The 22,029-nt window shown below is 39.9% G+C and overlaps 1 protein-coding gene across 6 annotated transcripts in view; it reads left to right on the top strand.

Annotated features, from left to right (window-relative positions):
- Nucleotides 1-22,029, top strand: part of FSTL5 (follistatin like 5) — a 639,703-nt gene that overhangs the window by 233,695 nt on the left and 383,979 nt on the right. For all 6 annotated transcript variants that reach the window (XM_065596497.1, XM_065596498.1, XM_005299299.5 and 3 more), the window contains one exon: nt 11,593-11,841. In XM_065596497.1, coding sequence (XP_065452569.1) covers nt 11,593-11,841 — 249 coding nt within the window. The remainder of the gene's footprint in view (nt 1-11,592; nt 11,842-22,029) is intronic.

Here is a 22,029-nt window from a genome sequence, read left to right as displayed (position 1 = left end):
CAGTGTCCCTCCATGCGATAACCTTCTTTCCGCCCACTCTCAAGGTTTCCCTTCGCTCCGAGGGTATAAGAGAAGCATCTGGGCCTGGGGGTCTTTGGTGTGATTGTGGTGTAATGAACTGTAATCGGTTGGGGTTCTTGGGGCAGTGGGCCTTTATATGTCCCAGTTCATTACATTTAAAACATTGCCCTGCTAAGGTATCACCGGGGCGATGTTGGTTGGTGGAGACTGGTGTGGTGGGGTGAAAAGGCATCTGGGGTTTCCCTTGGGATGTAGGTGGAGCCTTGGGTTGTCCCCGATGGAAAGGTTTTGTTTCAGGTTGCCCCTTCTGATATTCGCTCCAACTGCTACTAGTTTTTTTTCTTTTCTGTCACCTCCACCCATTTGGCTCCAATGTCCCCCGCCTCAGTTACAGTTTTGGGCTTCCCATCTAGGACGTACCTTTCTATTTCCTCAGGAACACCCTCTAAAAACTGCTCCATTTGCATTAGGAAGGGCAACTGTTCTGTAGATTTAACATTTGCTCCTGATATCCAGGCATCCCAATTTTTCCCAATGTGGTAGGCATGTTGGGTAAATGACATGTCTGGTTTCCACCTTAGGGCCCCGAACTGCAAACGGGCATGCTCAGGTGTTAGCCCCATTCTGATTCTGGCCTTGTTTTTAAAAAGTTCATAACTGTTCATGTGTTCCTTAGGCATTTCAGCCGCCACCTCTGCTAAGGGTCCACTGAGCTGCGGCCTCAGCTCTACCATGTTCTGGTCTGTAGTGATGCTGTACCCAAGGCAGGCCCTTTCAAAATTTTCTAAGAAGGCCTCAGTATCCTCGCCTGCCTTGTAGGTGGGGAATTTTCTGGGATGGGAAGTGGTACCAGGAGAGGGGTTGCTAGGGTTGGCTGGATTATTCTGCCTAGTCCTTGCTAATTCCAGTTCATGCTTCCTCTCTTTTTCCCTCTCCTCCATCTCTTTTTGTTTTTGCTCCATCTCTTTTTCTTTCAGCTCCATCTTTTTTTGCCTCAGCTCCATCTCTTTTTGTTTTTCCTCCATAGCTCTTTTGTGGGCATCCTCTTTGGGTTTTTCTTCTTTTTCCCTTTCCTCCATAGCTCTTTTGTGTGCAGCCTCAGCCCTGGCCATCTGTCTGTCATGTTCCTTTTCATTCTCCTCAGCCTGGAATTTGGCTAATTCTAGGTCCTGTTGCAAATTTTTTTTTTCTTTGCCTGACATTTTCCCCCTGGTCTACCTTAGCTATCTGAGGGGGGGAACAGCTTGGAATCTTTGGTTACTGTAATGTGATTCTTTAAAAAAAAAAAAAATTAAAACAGGCTTTTGTGACTTGTCTTGGTAATATTAATGACCCTCCAGTGCTCACAGCTGGAGCTTCCCTCCTAACAAAAAGCCCTCTGTTAGAAGCTCTTATCAGTTTGCCTTCAGGTTATCTCTCCTTCACTGCTTCCCCAGCATCTCAAAGGAGGAAAAAAAATCTGGCTTTTAGTTCCTAAAAAAATCCCTCACCGCTGCTCACCATGTCAAGGCTCCTTCCCCACTCTGAACTTTAGGGTTCAGATGTGGGGGCCTGCATGAAAACTTCTAAGCTTAACTGCCAGCTTAGATCTGGTCCGCTGCCACCACTCCCAATGTGCTAATTCCCTTCCCTGGGTAGCCTTGGGAGACTCTTCACCAATTCCCTGGTGAATATAGATCCAAACCCCTTGGATCTTAAAACAAGGAGAAGTTAACCATTCCCCCTCCTTTCTCCAACCAACTCCTGGTGGATCCAGATCCAACCCCCTTGGATCTAAAAACAAGGAAAAATCAATCAGGTATTAAGAAAAAGGCTTTTAATTAAAGAAAAGAAAGGTAAAAGAAAACCCTCTGGGAGAGATTAGCATACCAGCTACTCTCACAGACAACAGATTCCAAACACAGAGGATGTTCCCCTGGGCAAACCCTTAATTACACACACAAAAAAAAAACCCAAATACCCAATTTGACTATTCCTCTAATTGCACAAGACAGGTTACAAAGAAATAAACATAAACCTATTTATTTCCTTCATTGATACTCACTACTTAATAAGAGGCTGAATTCTGGAGCTTTCCCTCTCCGGTCCAAAGTGAAACTCAACAGACAAAGGGAACTTTTCTCCTTCCCTTTGAACCATCTTGTCCTCCCATTGGTTCCTCTGGTCAGAAGTCAGCTAGGCTAGGTGAACTTCTTAACCCTTTACAGTTAAAAGAGGCATTAACCCTTAACTATCTGTTTATGACAGTGTTCATGAAACATGAACATAAGCTATACTTTTGATAAGACATTGATGTGCAAGGCTTTAACCTCTTGCTCTTTAAGTATGGTGCCTCTTCATGGGATATTAAAGCTTAGGTCCATTAGATGCTTGTAACTGACCCAACTTCATTTTAGAAATACCAATAAAGTGACACATCTATCTGTCTGAGTAGAGAATGCCGTTAGCACATCAAATTCAAATTTTTGGGACTACTTTCATTTTGTATTCAGCGAATTCTCTCAGTTACACCAGTACAATCACTATAATTGTAACTGAGAGCAGAATTTAGCCTCAAGAGTCTTCAGCTAGTTTATTGTGCCTAAGTGTTGCAGGGAATCTTTTCAAATGGTGCATGATAACATTAAAATTCCATTGTGCTGTGCTACCTAGGTGAATTAACTGGATTAATGATGAAATTTCACCCCAGATACTTGTCTGGGTTTAAACCGGACTCTGATATAATTTAGAAATCTGTGTGTGGTAGGTGTGAGGAGAGGATATTTTATCTAGCAGAAGTTACCCACAAAATGCTTCAGTATTAATAGATAAATGGCCTAGTTAAAAGTTAGCTAGTTGCCTAATTAACAGGTACATTTCCTACCCCCACAATTACATATTTTGGAGGCTTATTGTGATAGCAGGGTAATAATATAGATTACATGTATAGATAGACTGAAGGGTCATTGATCACTATGCATATCTCTTTACCATCAGATTTGGGTCAGATATACTGTAAATTATCAGCTCTTGATATCAGAATGTCAGTGTTTTCATCTGCCACTAAAAATGCCCCTTACTTAGGCAATTCAAAACATCTGGTCTCTTTTATATTTGTTTATTTTCAGTTTAGAGATCTAATTCTTCCCTCTTCTGCACATGTGTATTTCACTGGATTCAATGAGAAAGATGTGAGTATGCATCTGGGGGAACAATTGACTCAGTAATTCTTTAAAATAGTACTTCACACCGCTTTCCTTTGTCCTCTCGATGTATTATTCAGACATAGTACTTACTGATATACTGGTTTTCCCTTTTCTTTTGATGTTCTCAGGGAAAGAATGTTCTAAGAAGGCTGTGAGAGCCTTGCACCTTTTATTGATTTTGGGTTTGATCCTGCACACGGTAAGGCTCACATTGACTTCAGTGCTCAGGATCAAGTCTTTATTTCGATAGATGACCTTAACTCAAATGTTTATTGTACCACAATTCTTATTTATTTTATATATCACAATTTAAAAAAATATATTTTTCCATATCTTTTTATTTTCCTATTGCTTCTTAGTAACTATAAGTTTGTTTACATTTTCAGGCTTTGGTACATACTTTAATTTAGATTTAGAACTGAGTTATTGTGAGCCTCATACCACCTTATTTGAAAAGTGTGGGATTCTTTCTCTTTCATTTTTTGCCATATGCGACCAGTAAGCACAAGTCAATGGCCTTCTTTTTAAAAACAAATTTTTGAAGAGTTATACTTCATAACATACTATTGCATGATACATAAGCTTAAAATACTGTGCACTGTTACTCCTTTTATGAAGGTCATTAGAAAATATTCTGTCATCTTCTAAATTCAAATTAAAACTTACAAAACTATTTCCTGTACCCTTTTTAAATATATTGTGGCCATTCAATAACAAATGAATTCCAGATCAAGACTGTGGGTGAAATCCTCATCCCGTTCAAGTTAATGAGTATTGTTCCATTCTATATATTAGAATAATTATGGTTAGTAGTATAAAGCAAAGAGTTCATAAAAGGTCTTCCCTGCAAACTAATAATGCAGTCTTCCATTAGGAGAGAGAGCTTGTTTGTTTAATTCCGTGTATGAATGTTACTTCTGGCATATAGTGGATATCAGATATGCATTATATATATTATTTTCCTTTGTCCTGGAGAAGTTATTTAGTTGGCCTTTTGCTTTCCGGTATCAGAGTCAATTACATTACTAAAATCAAATCCCAAGCAACGTCTCACTTCAGTCTCTACTTGCACAGCAGTGTGCTGCACTATACATTAAGTCTCCACACATACTTCAATAATTCAGAACAATTGTCAGTCTCTGATCTTTATCTTCTAATTCAGAAAGCAGAAATAATAATGATTTATAGACTTTGGCTTCACACTACAACAATTTTATCCCTTCATGGGAGGGAGTCTCATAATTTTGTAATGTGTGCGCATGACTTAGTCCATAAAGTAGTCTCAGATTCTGAAAAATGTTACTTTATTTGAGGTTAGTGGTTATATAAGGAATTTGGATTTACATGAATTTGTATCAGGTAATATCTAATGCCCATCCATAGTGGTAATTTCTTGGCATGTTGGGTAAAATTTTCATAAGCACCAAACCTTCAAAGTTACTTAGGTGCTTTTGAAAATTGTACCCATTAAAACCAATCTGGCTAGCGAGTTCCTCCCAAGTATGTTGAATACCAATGGAATGTAGTGATATATTAGAAGTATCACACATTAAAGATCACATGCAAACTTAAGTTGTACCCCCAAATGGGTGTAACATAATGCAGCAAAAGGATCTGTCGCATCAATGCTAATTTCCATGGTTACATGCTCTCTCTTACATATTTGGTCTCCAAAACGAAAATTCAGCTGCTTTCATTGCATTTAGGTAAATGACTTTATATTATTTGGACCTTCCCCATTCACTGGAACACCACCAATTTCCCATTTTACAAATTTGCCTAGATTTAATGTGATACTATCATATGCATTTAATGCTGCCCTATTTTAAAATATTTTTGGAGCATCTTTTAAAGGTGGTTTTTTTTTTTTTTTTTTTTTTTTTTTTTTTTTTAGGAAAAGGAAGCAACATTGTTCATAGTGGGAGAGGGGGATGATTGTTTGGATAATGGAACTGACCAACTGGTTGGGAGAAATATTGTGTTTGTGAGGCTCCAGGTGGAGAAGAAAAACAAAGCAATAGAAAATACTAGGGGATAACTTTTATTCAGAGGGACTCATCATACTGGGTAATTTAAAAACAAAATATAAAAGGTTTTTTCCCATTAATATGGGCAAAATATGTGGATAAGTTGCACGTATTTTGTACCTTTTAACTTCTCAGTGTATAGCAAAGTCAATTTAAAGAACATCATTCAGGGCAAAAGTTGCTTGGAAAAAAACAAACAAACTAGCAGATCCCTAAGGGGGACTGTACCCAGGGCATTACCTCACAACCCTTCCCCTGTCCCTGCAGAAACCACTCAGTAGGGGCTCCCTAGGGATCCATATGTGAAGTTGGGAAGGGGGCAGACACATATGGGAGACAGTGGGGCCAAGTGGTTGTTATCTCTGTGTCATTACCCTACCCTGTGGTAAATGTCCACCTAAATTAGTGTGGTTCTCTTCTGAAAAGTAGCTGTCTATGATGGCTTAATGGATAACCATGGTTATTTTTTCTTAATATTAACTAATTAACATGTATTCAGTTTATGAGCAAATTTCCTAATTGCCAACCCTATGAACTAAGCCTGGAGTCTGAGTCAGGCTGGCTGGGTTTTTTTCCTTCTAATGCATCATCACCAGTAATAAAATACTTTAGGCCAAACTGTGTCTTCATTTCCCCATTGCCTTTGTGTTATTCCCTCGGTGACACCTGTTTACACCAGTTGCCTTCAGGGGGTTGGCAGAGATGCAGTTTATTGGCCCTGTTATTGAAACTTAAAAAACCAATTGTGTTGATGCACAGGAAAGGAAAGAACCCAAGTCTTAGCTGTATTAGTTCTATAGGACTAACAAGGCGATTGTAAAAAGTAATAAAAATGTATTTTAGTCATTGAAGTCAGCATGAGACTGAATGCACTCAGGGAGCATATATGTTGAGTATGAAGTTCTCAATTTTCATAGTAGAACCTCAATTTTATGCTATCTAAGGCAGCATTGCCTTTCACACTCCTCTTTTTCCCTCTCACTATGAGACCACTGGGGATATTGGCTGGCAGCAGAGTCCAGCATGGATCTAGAGAGGGACTGGAAAGAGTTACAAAGGGGCAGAGAGCCAGGAGAGAGTTTGGAGCATGTACCACTTTGGGAACTAACGTCTTGTTCATTCTGGGAGTGAAAAGCAAACTCTAAAAACACCACTAAAAACATCTGCAGGGAGAATCTGATGGAGTTTGCAGAACCCTGCACTGGGTTATTCCAATAAAGAGAGGTGTTTTCTTGTGTTTATTACATTGCTCTACAGCCAAAATGCTTCTGAAATAAATGTAGTCAAACTTTACTAATTCTGGGTCACTGAGAACGAAAATGATGCTTAAAATTGTTGATTGGCTCTAGTTTTCAAGATATGGATTCATAGATTCTAGGACTGGAAGGGACCTCGAGAGGTCATCGAGTCCAGTCCCCTGCCCGCATGGCAGGACCAAATACTGTCTAGACCATCCCTGATATACATTTATCTAACCTACTCTTAAATATCTCCAGAGATGGAGATTCCACAACCTCCCTAGACAATTTATTCCAGTGTTCAACCACCCTGACAGTTAGGAACTTTTTCCTAATGTCTAACCTAGACCTCCCTTGCTGCAGTTTAAGCCCATTGCTTCTTGTTCTATCCTTCGAGGCTAAAGTGAACAAGTTTTCTCCCTCCTCCTTATGACACCCTTTTAGATACCTGAAAACTGCTATCATGTCCCCTCTCAGTCTTTTCTTTTCCAAACTAAACAAACCCAATTCTTTCAGCCTTCAAGGGTCGTATATACAACCCAATAGCATATTGGGTCGTATATACTGACCCAATAGCATATTGGGTCAGTATATACGACCCTTGACTTGGGAATGGCGGAGGATAAGTGAGTTATAAAGGGAAGGGATCTCAATTTAAACCAGAAATGACTAAAATACATCTTTGACTGGATCTAGGAATAAATCTATGAATGGGTTTGGACAGTACTTGCTTTTTAGGCAAAACAATGAATGATGCACTCTGAAGCTGGTATTCCGTCATACTTGATATGAATTGCATCATGTTATTCCTAGAAGTCATGGATGATACAATCATAACGAAGCTTACATCACTCTGCTGAACAAATTGCCCTATATCAGCTCTAGAAATCATACAGTGACGTAATCTCTTATTTGTCAGTGTTTGATTTTGCAAAGGGACACATTTCTGTTTAGCCAAAGTGAGCAGAGATGCCTCGTACTTGTGTGAACAGTGCAGATAACTTCTGCTATGTTTGTGGTGAAGTGACTTTTGCATCACAAAAGCGCAGTCTAACCACTATGGTTAAGAAAGCCTATCAGCTTTATTTTGGCTGCAAAATTGGAGATCAGGACAAGAGGTGGGCCCCACACATATGCTGCAACATTTGTGCAACAAATGTTCCCCAGTGGTTGAACAGGAAAAATAAATCTATGCCTTTTGCAGTGCCAATGATTTGGAGAGAGCCAACAGATCATACCAGCAATTGTTACTTCTGCATGGTGCCTCCAGTTGGGAAAGGTGTGTCAAAGAAGAAAAAGTGGACTGTGCATTCTCCAAACATTCCATCAGCTATACGCCCAGTACCTCACGGAGGAGGACTGCCGGTTCCTGATGCACCAGAATCATTCTCACTTGAGTCAGACGAGGAAGAGGATGAAACTTCTGGTCCTGAACCATCAATGTCACAGGACCCACATTTTCTCCCATCCTCCTCCTCTGAACCACACCTCATAACACAAGGTGAACTGAATGACCTTGTCAGGGATTTGGAACTACCCAAGAGTAAGGCAGAGCTATTGGGCTCCAGACTACAGCAGTGGAATCTCCTGGCAGGTGATGTTAGGGTTTCCATGTTCCGTGACTGTCAAAAGGATCTTGTCCCATTCTTCTTCATGGAAGGTGATCTTGTAGCCCGCAACAACATCGATGGTGTGATGGCAGCCCTCAACATCGTTCATGATCCAGATGAATGGAGACTGTTCATTAATTCATCGAAGACGAATCTTAAAGCTGTTTTACTGCATAATGGCAATGTTTTGCCATCAATTCCAAGTTGGTCATGCAGTCCATATGAAGGAAACCTATGACAACATGAAACAACTTTTGAGGTGCATAAACTAGGACCAACATCAGTGGCAGCTTTGTGGTGATTTGAAGGTTGTTGCTCTCTTGCTTGGTGTGCAGACTGGATACACAAAGTACTGCTGTTTTCTCTGCGAATGGGATAGTCATGCAAGAGATTCCCACTACATCAAGAAAGATTGTCCACCCTGACAGTCATTGGAACCTGGGAGAAAAAGTGTTCAGCATCCACCACTTGTTGAATCAAGGAAGATTTTGTTACCACCCTTACACATCAAGCTGAGCCTGATGAAGAACTTTGTCAAGGCCATTGACAAAACACAAGCAGCTTTCAAGTACCTCTGTGGAAAATTTCCAAGGTTAAGTGAAGCGAGGAGCACGGCGAGCAATTTCACCAGGACATTGCAACAATGAAGAAACGCTATCAGGGCAAATGGAGCACATCAATGCTTGCAGACTACTGCTGGACAGTGACATGAGATGCTCCATTTAATGAATACAAGAGACAAGCCAAGGAGCGCCTAATAGACACTGACTAGGACTAAACTATGTACATAATAGTTTTTTGCCTTTTGTTTCATAATAAATTTTATTTATATAACCCTTTTGCTGATTTTAAAGTGTTACATAAACAGGACAGGTGAAATATTATCATGTAAAGCAACCCTAAACACATGAAAAGACCTAGGTTTACAATTTATAATTAAAACTCTACTATCTACACAATATACATAGACATAAAATGTTAAAACTTAAATATCTTAGAAACAGTAGCCAATCAGTTGTTTTAATTGTCATATTTGAATTCAGCACATCAAAATACATAATAAATAGCACATTTTATCTCTGAAGCAGACGACTTCTCAAAAATTGTAGACCAGTGTTATTATTGATGTTATGGGATAGTGAATATTGTATATTATACATGGCAGTTCTGTTTTTGTTTTTGTACAGGTTATTTTTCTATCAGTCTTTTTGATACAATTGCTTGTGGGTTTTTAATATCTATATAGTAAACCATTCCAGTGATATGAAGTATTGTAGTAGATTTTTTTTAAAAAAGAAGACTTGTAAGAGTTGGCATGATTTAGAGTGAAAATATATCTTTTAAGAAGAGTAAATTATGCAAAGTTATTGGTTGCTCCTGATTGCAATTCATTTAGTGTATAATGACAACTGAATGTATACCTAGTCATGATGATCAGATTAAATTGATTTAATCTTGGGCTGAACTATGTTTCACATTAGTCATGGATAATTACAGTCAGAAAGGCCATGTTCTCACCATTCATTTACATAATATGAGATCCAAAAGGATGCTTGTATGGATTAATTACATTTTGTTTAATTGTATTGAAGCTACTTAGAATCTGTACGTTTGCATGTGGTGTAAAACAGATCATTAACTCCTAAAAAATGGCTAATTTTCTAATGCAACCAGTTCATCTGAATTGCTAGTTTTAGGAATACCAGATTTGATGTTGTTCTGTAAATGCGCACTGTATCCATTTTTTTCCCCACATCACTGATACTCAGTTTGAAGCCTACTTGACATATTAGGCTGCTACTCTTCCCTTCTGTGGGATCCATAGCTGCAATTTATCAGGTTATTTTCTGTGTGAGGAAAAGCATTCGCCCCTTCCACTGCTCTTTGCAGGCCTTGTAAAGAGTAAAGTGGGATCTCATGCTCACTACCTGACATAAGTATCTAAACAGTCAGCATAGGTTGTAGTGGAGGAGAAAAATAAAGGCCTTGTTCTATAGACAACAGAGGAATATTGTTATTTTATAACATGATTGCCCTAGAGATACCATAGTAAAACCTGCACCAAAACCTTTCAGTCTTGCAGTCCTTTTCTGCTCTATTTAGCACTTTTTGCTAATTTGCCAACATATTAGTAAAATTGTTTTGAAGGCCTGATTTTGTAAATGCTTTGAATGATCAAGGTGGGTCTCACATATGTGGAGTAGAGATACTGTTTTCAAGGTTGGGACATTATGTATGCACTAGAGAAGCAAATGGGAGAGAAGGGGACAGATGATAGCATACAAAACAGTGGAGAATAAGGAAGAGAAAATCAGAGCAGGATAATTGGAACAGAGTATGTGAGCAGTAAGGAATATAAAAGAGAAGTGTGGGGAAGAGAGGAGCAAATGAGGAAGAGAGACCAGAAAAATGGGTTGCTCTGAGAGAGAGAGAAGCAAAGAGCGAATGAGGGGAAGGAAGTGGCTATCCTAATCTGGTGGGAGAGTTGGTTATTTTTCTTAATAGGAAGGTAGGTGAGAGAAGGGGAAAGAACTAGTAAGAATAGTGTTTTGATTTTTTTAAATAGTGAATTCCTTTCTTTCTTGAAATATTCAGATGTCAATACTTTTAAGAACAAACATTCCTCTTCATCCCCCAATTTGGTTTATAGCTGCCATTTAAAATGAAGTTCTCACACACAAAAGCAATGTCAGTTCCTCCAAAATTGGGCTATTAAGTTGGAAGTACAGTGTTAAAATCTTCTACTGAGGCTCAGAGTTTAAAAAGAAAAAGGAAGAGAGGACCCACAATTGCAATTGACTGAGGGTTGGCTTAAATGCAGAATCTTTAAGTAAAGTAAGTGCATACAACAAATAATTCATATAGGGCATGGGAGAAATACATTATTTTCAAGCTTCTTGAAATTATAGTGAGAACAGTAGTGGAATTTAAAAGTATTGCTAATTGGTCTTATGGTTACAATTTACTTAACAAAAGAACTTCAGACTATCTGCAGTATATTGTCATTAACTCTTCTTATGCTATGGTATATCAGTGTTTCTTCATCAGCCATAGATTACATTTCCTAATTTTCTAAACACTGGTATTCTAAAGTCTGCCTCTTTCAGAAACCTTAAACATCCTATTTGGCTGCAGGTATTCTCCCAATAGGACATTGCATTATAATTGGGTTCTCACTTCTTATACAAAGTATGCAAACAGCCTTAAAAGATTCAGAGGATACTGTCTTGATAAAATCAGGGAATTTAAAGTAAAACAATGTCCCATTCGTAGTAACCCTTACAGAGTAACCTATTCTGTGGATTGCAGAACTATGCTTTTTCATGTCACAATTCTCACCCATGCACATCACAAGACAATTCTTTCTACTGTGGTATGTAACAATTTATATTAGATTCACAGGGCTCCAATTTCTGTTTTCAAAGAAAACCTGCAGGCCAGGTGTTGTATATTGTCCTGGTTGTCAGATGATTACATGTAAATTCATAACCGTTTTTTTTCTTTTCCTCAGGGCATGTTGACCAGGATGGCCCCTTTGGATCTTGTGACAATAAATACTGTGGTCTAGGCAGGCACTGTGTTGTTAACAGAGAGATTGGCCAAGCTGAATGTGCATGCTTGGAACACTGCAAATCTCACTACAAGCCTGTGTGTGGTTCTGATGGAGAATTCTATAAAAACCATTGTGAAGTGCACAGGGCTGCCTGCTTGAAAAAGCAAAAGGTTACCATCGTTCACAATGAAGACTGCTTCTTCAAAGGTAAGTGGTTGGACAAAGTCTGGAATACTCTTATCAGGTACATATTTTGAAGCAATTCAATTAAAGCACCAGTGAGACTGCACAGAGTGTATTGTGAAGAAGTGATGCAAAAAGTTGATTTGACAAGTATCTCACTCTAGAGATTTCTTGCAGCTGTTTTTTTTTTCATTTTACTCAATATCCTCTGAAAACAGTTTGTATAAACCTGGGTAAGTCAAAGTATGGCTCTGGGACCAATATACCCAAAGAGCTATACAAATGTAGCTGATGACTGTGTTCATCCTTAACATGCGGTGGTAGTCTCAACATGCAGTATAAATTCATGCCAGTGACACCAAAATACAATCAAAGACTTGCATGGGGTTCCATGTGGGTGCAGGAGTCCCCCTGTGCAGAGCTGCTTGTAAATTGGAGACCACACCGAATGCTGAGAGATGGCAGTTGGCAGCAGCTACATCTATCATATTAAAGATAAGAGGTGTCACATTCTGCTCCATTTTATGCAACTGAAGGGCAGCTTTGAGGCTCCTAGAACACCACCAATACAGTCCTTGATTAAACAATGTTTGTATGTACTGATGTAAATGATGGAAGTATTTTAATGTATTTTTTTCTGAATTCTGCATTGTGTGGCTTTTTTCTTGTTTAAAGCAGAGAGAAGCAGATGGCTTTTCAAGAAAAGCTGCTTTTTCAAGTGAGGCACTCTTAATGGCCTGATTAGGTTGAATGACTTTGTGTGCTTTTTGCAACTGACATTATTTTATTAACATTTTTGTGATAAGTTATGTTTATAAATACTTGCCCTGTTTAAGCAAGTGTGAACTGTTCAATGATCCAGCAATGACTATGAAAATAACCACTACATGAAGATGTCCACTAAAAACTCAGAAAAGAGAGTTCCATTTCACATAAAACTAGGCAACATCTAGGCACATTTACAATTATTTTATTTATGTGCTAGAAATTAAGAGAGACTCCAAGATTTTTGCATATATTTTAAATCTTAGAATTACTTGCAGTGTGGTATAAATTTATGCAGATATTACATGTTAAAATTTTCACTCCTGTGTTTTCCACTACACTTTACAGTGTAGAAAGATGTATTAAATAACTGAAATTGTCCCTATAACTTTATCTTCTTTGTGGTAATAAGCATGTAATGGCTAAAATGAGTACAGCACACTGCATCATGTACAATATAAAAAAGCTGCTCTACATCATGTTTTTTGTCTTCCTGGGGAAAATGTTGCTTTCTAACTTTTAAAAAATGAGATTGTGATCTCTTGGAGTTATGGACCAATTATCCATGCTTTGTCACCACCAGATGAATTATTCCTATGTGCCCTCCATGTGGTATCCTTGAAGATCACTTAGAAGTTTCAGCTAGTTTAGAATGTGGTAACCAGCCCAGTCATTGCAATGGTGTTTCTCAGATGCAGAATATTATACCAACAGTCTATTTTAGAAGGTCTACTGGGAGTTCTAGACAAATGCTGTCAGAAGTTTTACTGCACTTTTGTTGGCTTTGCTCCACAAGACTGGAGTGAACACTGGGTCAAACTCTGACTTCATTGAGGTTGCACAGGTGAGACTGGTGGCAGTTTGACAAACATTGTTTTTCCATTACCTGTTTTTGTTAATTTCATTGGGGCATATCATGTTGTTCATTTTCTTTTATTTAAGTAGGAACCTTTGCACATGAATGGCATAATATGACCTCTAGATATTAAATGGTTGCATTGCAGTTCAAGAACAGTTGAAATTGTAGACATAGCTCTCTTTTAATTAATTTAAAGGATGGCCTGTTTTGTTTTCTGAAATTGTTTTTAAAATCATTGAACATTTTCCCGCTCTGCAGCCCACCACCACATAGTACAGTCACTTTCTAGTGCCTCTGTTACCACATTATAACAGGAAGCAGGGTGCAGGAAGTTGTTATACAGCAGCCAATTCAGAGAGAGAATGCAGAAAGGAAGGTCTTGTAAGGAGAATGCATCATTTCTGAAAGGCTGAAGTTATGGGGGCTGGATTCCCACCCACCTTTCACGTACTTTTGTGGAACAAGAGAGAGAGAGGGATTTCTTCCACCTGTAGTAGTTCTGCTTCACCGACCATATCATCTTACAGAATTCCCAGGATGTGCTCAGTAGGGCAATGCCCTTGACTTAGTCAGCAGACAAAAACTTAAGAGCTAAGGAAGTATTCTTGCATGGAAGGCCAAGAACTAACAGTCAGAACCTGAATAGATGGTGTCTTTAGAGAAGAATTCCATAACTGTCAGCTGCCCTTAGCTGGGCTGTAAGGCAGGTCCTCTGCAGTGGCAGAGCCTGGATCCTCATGCACAGAGGATCTGGTCTTAATCTACCACTGATTATAAAGCATGTTTAATTATTTTGAAACTAAATGCAGAAAACAGTTAAACACTCCTGTGTTATCACAAGTAGTTTTTACTCATAGAGATTTATTAATTTTTTAGTAGGCAGTAACCTTTTTAACTGTTTCCATTCAAGATCCAATACAACAGCATCTATTGTCATTGGTATCATAGATGCATTTCAAATGATGCTTTAATATAAATATTTCAATTTCTGTGTCATGCCTATGTCATGTCAATTTCTGTCATTCAGTTTTCAGACTAGACAGGCAATTACTTCGTTATTTTCCTATAACTTTTTATGACTGATCTAATCCATACAGTTGTTTCTAACAAGCACATTTTTTTCCAACCCTGACACAGGGTCAATCTGTTAGAAAACAAAATTTACATGCTTGAGGTTTAAATTTAAAGCTTCAGACAAACTGAATATAAATCCTAAAACAAAATAATTGAGAATGACCCTTTTTATAAGGAACACGGCTACACAGAAAACCACTTGCCATTCACTGAGTAGAGAATGAAAATCACACAAGCAAATGCTCTATGCACCTCAATTAGCATCACAAACAATAACGGCTTAGTAGCTATAATTGTTAAAATAATACAATGTATATTTGAATAATTTTCAAATTGATCTTGAAGAACTTCGGCTTAGTGATGTGGAAATTGCCCTTTGAACAGAGTGATGTGTTATATGTGAGGTTGAGGGAGTGACATATTAGACCAAAAAAAAAAAAACCCAACCCTTTTGGTTTATGTTTGGAAACTTCCATTGAAATCACAGAGAATTGCTTGTCTTGTCTGAGGTCAGTATGTTGCCCTGTAGACAGAAGGAATAACATTCTATACTAATACCTGAAATATCTTTGAAATATGTATGTAGGGACTGTGAGCTTTTGAGGAGATGGAGTCAGTCCCTCTGCTTATGTTTTGATGCAATGCAGATCTTCAGATATCCACATCTTTCTTGTTTATAATATAAATTATTTGTCTCTAAAGCAATTAGACACATTTTTGTATTGGCCCCAGTGGCAAGCTGTCAGTCTGTGCGGGTATGCTAAGTGAACTGACAGCAGCAGAAGCAACAGATCATTTGTTCTCCTCTCTCCAGTGTCTTTGATAAAGAATGTTCTGATATGGCCATGGGAAGACCCATTGGACCACAGTCCTCTGCCACCTTCCTTTCCAACCACAAATGAAACCTTATGTGTCTTCTGGGCATTGGACTGCACTAGTATCAAATAGCAATCAAAGGAGAAGGGATAATTTGTTTCCTTTTCTTTCTCTGCTGATTGAGTTCTTAGGCAAACAGCACACTCCATAATACGAATCAGATGCATTAAGATAATAGACATTCTAAACCAAAACTAATTTCTTCCCTTTTGCATAATTTCTCACCAGTTTTTACTAGCATTGCTGTATAGCCATTGGACACACAACAATTCAGCAGCATGGCCTTACACTGACGGTTTTGTTAGATGTTGATCTATATGCCTTCTGAGGGTTGGGGACAAATGTACTCTGCTGGGAAACTAACCTCTGTATGAAACACTCAGAAAGTAGGATCATATTCCTCATCAGTATCTTCTGAGCCAGAGTTACTCAGCAGCAGAGTTAAGTATCTCCAGTCAATGAATACAATATACAGCTACCACTGTCAGAAATGTGATCAACCTTTCACCATATGTGGATGTTTAAAACTGCTATTAATGATATCAAGCCTAAAATACCCTCAGCAATTAGGAGAATGTTTGAAAGACCTGGTCTGTGCCCCACACAGCTTACATTCTAAGAACGTACCAAGAAGTGATTATGGTCAGTAGGAGAGTAAGGAGATGGGAGGAGAAGTGTTTGATAAAATAGATCATAGGCTTGGCTTGATTTGTTTTGCATACTACATGGTGATTATATGTGATAAGATTTTAATTTGCAGTTTCTGGACAATTACTTTTTAAGCTTTTTTGAAGATAAGAGGGGAAAAAGATGATGGAGAGTGGGAAGAGAAGGAAGGAAAAGAGAGGTTGATGACGAGCATGAAGAACTGGGTTAGATTAGGGAAAGGGCGTTATGCCTGGTGAACTGAAGTAGACAATACAAGACAAAATGAGAAGTTGAAAATCATCTTTCTGATGTCAGCAGGCTGAGCTTGTGAGCTCTGTTGTGCTCCTGCTGCCTGTTTGGCTGGCTGGCTGAAAGGACTTTTTGGATGTAGAGACCACATATAGGCCACCCTCGATGATGTCCCTGATCTCAGGCCATATGCTTTGTGCCGCAGAATTGCTTTTGACTGGTGTAGTGGGAGAACTGAGAAATGGCTGGCTGACTGCACTATTTGAGGAAGAAGAGGAGGAGGATAATAATAAATAACCCCCTGCTATCTGTTGCCAACCTAACTTTAATAACCCCCAGTGGGTGGTGATTTCAGTTGATTAGAACTGCTCTACTCTGTGCTTCTGCCAGCGTCTTTGCAGCATGTATTCTCAGCTAGAGCTAATGGCTGTCTGGCAAGTTTAGAAGGCTAGAATTGTTCTTTCACTTGGGAACTAGACTTCTTTTATGTGTGGGACAATGAACTGTGTGATTGAGCAGTGACGTCATCAAATGCTACAACTGATGTGTAACACACAGTAGATGGCGAGTGTCCAAAACTGGACATCAAAGAGACTTTAGTTAAAGTTTTTCCTCTTTTGTCACATGCACTGCACTGTGTGTTAGCCTCACTAAATCCATGTCAGTAATTTTGATAAAGTTTTATTTAAATGGTAGACTGGAAACACTAGGTATTTCTTTTTCACTTATGTTGCATCACAGACCTGCCTGCAGTTCTCTTGTAATATGTATTTCTGTACAAAATGCCACATGGCATGGAATTTTTATCCTTGTTTACCTTTTTATTCTTATGGGGAAGCTCTTATTCTAAGTTGTCTGCCTGAGCTGCTGATTCAGTGCCATCACCACTCAAATGGCCAAACCTGTGAGGCATGGTGCCCATATTTATAGACGTGATGGATAAAGTGTTGACAGTATTGAAGCCACAAATAGGACTAAAATTCTTTGGGCAGTTTTGTAGTGTTTTTGTGGGCCAAATGCTGGAAAATTTGTGAGAATTGCTTGGAGTCTGACACTCCTCTTTGCCCTGATTGCTTTAGAAACAAAATCAGTTGAGTGGGTTCAGATATGAATTCCCCTCAAAATTTAGGAGGTTGATTTCAGATTTGGAATATTTGGGCCCACTTTTCATTGCAATACATTTTAATGTCACTAAATCTTTTTTGAGGTTTCTGTTTTCCATTTTACCTGATTCTAACATTTTTGAGATCCTGGCATAAAAATGCAATATGTTGGCTGATCTTTCTGCTACTTGTGATAAATATTAAATTTGATGTGTTTTGAAAGAGATGAGACAATATACACAAAGTGGTATTTGTGTATTTCTGTGTATGTATTTCTTGTATCATTCAAAACATATCAAAGGCAATACTTAATATTTTTAGCTTATTGGTAGTTTAAAAGCAGACACACTTGTATCTTAAATTGTTTTCTTTTCTTTTTTACTATTTTTTTAGAAGATTCCTGTCCACTGAGATACTACAGAAGACTATTTTTTCACTAAATTGCTACTGGCAAGATTCTTTGTTTATTTTATTATTTTGCTGAGATTATTTTTCTACTTGCAACACTTAGATACTGAATTTGATGTCTGTCTCTTTTTTTTGGACATTTCTAGTCCATAGTTTACTCAGCTTAAATGTTGTGCATTGGGTTTGAAGCGATTGTATTTTATTTCATGGTTGCTAGGGATGGTTGCTGTTCTTTTAGCAGGTTTGGGAACAATATAGTGACAGGGTGGCATCAAGAGTCTTTTTTTTTAAGTCAAAAGCATTTTGTTCACTGCAGACACATGATTTATAAATACTCTAGTAGCTCATAATCTCTAGGTTAGTGATTTTCAACTTGTGGTTCACAGGCCCTCAGGGGTCCAGCTATATGTATGAAGTGTGTGTGTGTGTCACCTTGACATTCACAGTTTGTGGAATGGGAAAGAGAGGGAGCAGGAAGGAGGCTGTATCTGCCATGTGCTTGTTTGTGCTCCCCTGCGATTGCACAAATGTAACTGGGAATAGTACAAGACTCTTTTTGTAGGGAGCTAATCTGTGTCTCCGTCTCTCGTTCCAGATTCATAGTGCTGTAATACAAATAGGCTTTACAGACTTGGATGGTGGCCAGTCTAGGGGCAGGCAAATGTGGGAACAGGAGTAGAATTGAGCACAGTAATGGTGAAACTCTCTCAGATATGCCTCCTCCATGGGGACTGCAGTGAGAGGCAGAGTTAAGAGGAAGTTAAATTAGTATGCAAATATTGAGTAAATATCAATATAAATATTATGCATTTAGATCTCTGCAAATGTATACAGGACTGGTGAGACTCCTTCCTCTTTCCCCACTGCTAGCCACACCCGGAGGGACTTTCCAGTTTTGCCTCTCCCCCACCCCACAAACAGCCCTGGAAGCCTTCACTGCTCTTTTCCCCACTGAGACCTAAGGACCTTTCCTCCTCTCATTTTCCTCTGAGGGCCCTTCCTTCTCCTCTTGTTCATGCTGTGCATCCTTTTATAGACGTTGTTTTCTTTCTGTATCATATGGGATGGATGGATGAACCTTCTCAGAGTTGCAAAGTGAAAGGAAAAACAGGTACAGATATCAGGCCTGTCACATACTGTGGCTGACACACCCGTTTAAATAACATAAACTAGCTGCTACTTGATGGACCCTTCTTCAGGTAACCAAGGTCACAAAGAAATTATTCCTATGTGTAACCTGGAATGTTTGATCAGCGGTGTAAGGAATAAGGCAGCTAGTACATCTGCATATTTGCCTATTCTGCCTCACAGGGAAGTGTCTGCTGGCCAGTTGAAAGCACATGAGTCAACAGGCAGAAGGCTGGAGCAGGACAGCTGTGCTGTGGCTTCCTGATCAGTGCTCCCTCCTCCTCATTCCTCATGAACACTCTAGGATACTGGGGTTACTCGCCCACTCAAAAAAAAATTCCTTGAATTTAAACTTTGTGGACCCTGTCACAATGCAGAGCCTGGATCGATGAATCTGTGACTCCTGGCTTAATTAACCTCTGAGTTTAGGCAAGAAAACTAATTTTGCCTTATTGTCTGAAAGAAATTTATATAGAGAGACCTGTAAAAATATAATAAAATAAAATCTATTCTACTTGAGCTATTGTAGTAAGCATAATGTGGACTGAGATTGTAAACTACCCACAGCTGGCTGGCAAAAAAGATCTATAGCATTGCAAACATGAGACGAAAAGAGAAAGAGGAATGGTATTGTAACACCATTTGCAAATGATGATTAGGAGAGACTATTGGCAACACCTGAACAAGTGAAGGATAGTGGAAACAATACTTTGAGGTATCTTAGGCCTTGTCTACACTACCAAGTTTTGTCACCAAAACTGCCATTTGTCGACCCCAAAAGTGAGTGCGTACACACTGCTATGCGACTTTTGTTGGGGGAAATGCCCAGTCTAGGTGACAAAATACATCCACCCTCATGAGAGACTTATGTCTTTTTCCTCTACATTGTTGTTGACAAAGTGCAAGTGTAGACACCACACTTCATTTCATCGCTTTAATTGGCCTCCGGGAGGTATCCCACAATGCCCAACCTGACCACTCTGGTCAGCAGTTTGAACTCCAGTGCCCTGCAGCCAGGTAAAGAACCATTCGCCTCTCCCCATTAGAAGCCCCGGGAATTTTTGAAATTCCATTTCCTGTTTGCTTGGTGTGCAGAGGCCTCATTGCATCTTCCCAGGTGACCATGGCGGGTTATCTCAGCAAACGCTCCCCTGCTTGGTCCACTGCGGAGCTGCTGAATCTGATCAGTACATGAAGAGAGAAGGCTGTGCAGTCTCAGCTGCACTTGAGCCGTAGGAATTGGGATACCTACAGGCACACTTCTTGAGACTTGTGCAAAAAGGGCTATGATCGGGACATGCTGCAGTGCAGAGCAAAGATAAAAGAGCTCAGACAGGCATACCATAAGGTGAGGGAGGCAAACAATTGCTCTGGTGCTGCACCTAAGACCTGCTGGTTCTATAAGGAGCTGGATGCTATACTCGGTGGCGACCTCACCTCCATCCTGAAGAGCCCCATGGACACTTCGGAGGGCACGGAGGTGGCGGAAAGTGGACCTAACCTGGAAGACAGCATTTTGGATGAAGAGATGGAGTTAGATGAGGATGTGCAGCTCCTGGCAGAGTCGCGGAGGGCAGGCAGCCAGGAACTGTTCTCCACTCCAGAGGTAGCTAGCCAGTTTCAGCAGTTGCTTTCCGGGGAGCAAGAAGCAGGAGATGAGACGCCTGCTAAGTGGCTGTGGCTTGTATAGTGTGGAGGTGGGTTCAGGACATAGAAATGTGGGAGGCTGGCTATATTTCTGTGAGTTGGACATTTCTCTGTGTAGCTAATTGGTACGGCGGAACAGGGTGCACGCTGAGATTTCACGAGATCTCCAGGAAAGTAATCCTCTGCCGAAGGTTCCGTGGCAGAGCAGCTTTGTTCCTTCCCCCTTTGTAGGAGACTTTCCCATGCCATTTGGTAATCACTTGTGCAGGGACCAAAGCGGCACATAGGCAAGCAGAATAGCAGCAGGGTGGAAGCCACAAGTGCGGAGTAGATGTACCCTTGCTTCCTTGCTTACACCCAGCAGTGAGATATCTACTACAATGGCCCCTGCCTGTGGAAAAGTGAAGGAGAATTTTATAATTTTTTCCCTAGTTGGCTGCACCGGAACCCTTGTAGAGTGCTCTTTTCTCCATGTAGAGCGCCCCACCCCCAGCCTTCTTCAGTTAGGAACTTCATGATTAACTGCACTGCCATCCAAATGTCTTCATGATACTTAACAGAGCATAGGAGAGCAGTGCGGGATCCAAGGTGCACAGCAAAGGTGGGCCGTTGAAAAAATGCCATGAAAGCTGGAAGCCCATGGAGTGCTGGGACAGAAAACAATGCATCATGGGACATTTAGCACTGTCCCGAGATGCGCTGCGATCCACACGGTCATCTCACAACACCTAGCAACAGAAGGACTGTGGGATAGGTACCCACAGTGCATTGCTCACACTGTCCATGATCATGCCCCCACTGTGGACACGATCTGCTGACAGAGGGAGCAAGTGAACACAAAATTGTGATTTTTATTGTGTCGACACAAATTGGTAGTGTAGACAAGGCCTTAAATGAGGCAAACTCCTTTAGGGTGGCGTTTCCAACTTCTGATCTGCCTGAGTCTGATATAACAGAGGTAGAGGTGAGAAAAACAGTCCAGGAAATGAAGACTGGTAAGGCAGTGGGACCCGATGAAGGGATGACAGATCTGGTGAAAGTCTTGGGCAACAGAGATATAAAGTGGATGAGCAGAGTGGTTAAAGTTGTATGGCAAGGTAAGAGAATTCCTCAAGACTGGTCCAAGTTTATCCTGGTCTAATACATAAGGTAAGTACTCATGAATGTGGAAGGTATTGAGGAATAAAGCTCTTGTTGTATGAGATGAAGGTACTGGAATGGATCCTGGGTGCTAGTATTAGGAGAATGGTGGAACCCCTCCTCAGACAATAACAGTTTGGGTTAGGAAAGGACGGGGAGCCACAGAGAGCATGTTTGTAATTCATCAAGGACTATTCTACCAGCAGGATAGCGTCCTGGCTTTTATAGACTTAAAAAAAGACATAATAAAGGGGATAGAAGGATGCTTGTACCAGTGCTGGGGAAACATGGAGCATCTGAGGATTTAATAACTGT

The sequence above is a fragment of the Chrysemys picta genome, chromosome 5, assembly GCF_011386835.1.
Source record: "Chrysemys picta bellii isolate R12L10 chromosome 5, ASM1138683v2, whole genome shotgun sequence".
Taxonomy (NCBI): Eukaryota; Metazoa; Chordata; order Testudines; family Emydidae; genus Chrysemys; species Chrysemys picta.
The sequence above is the reverse complement of the archived record's forward strand: the minus strand, read 5'-3'. Positions and strand labels throughout refer to the sequence as shown.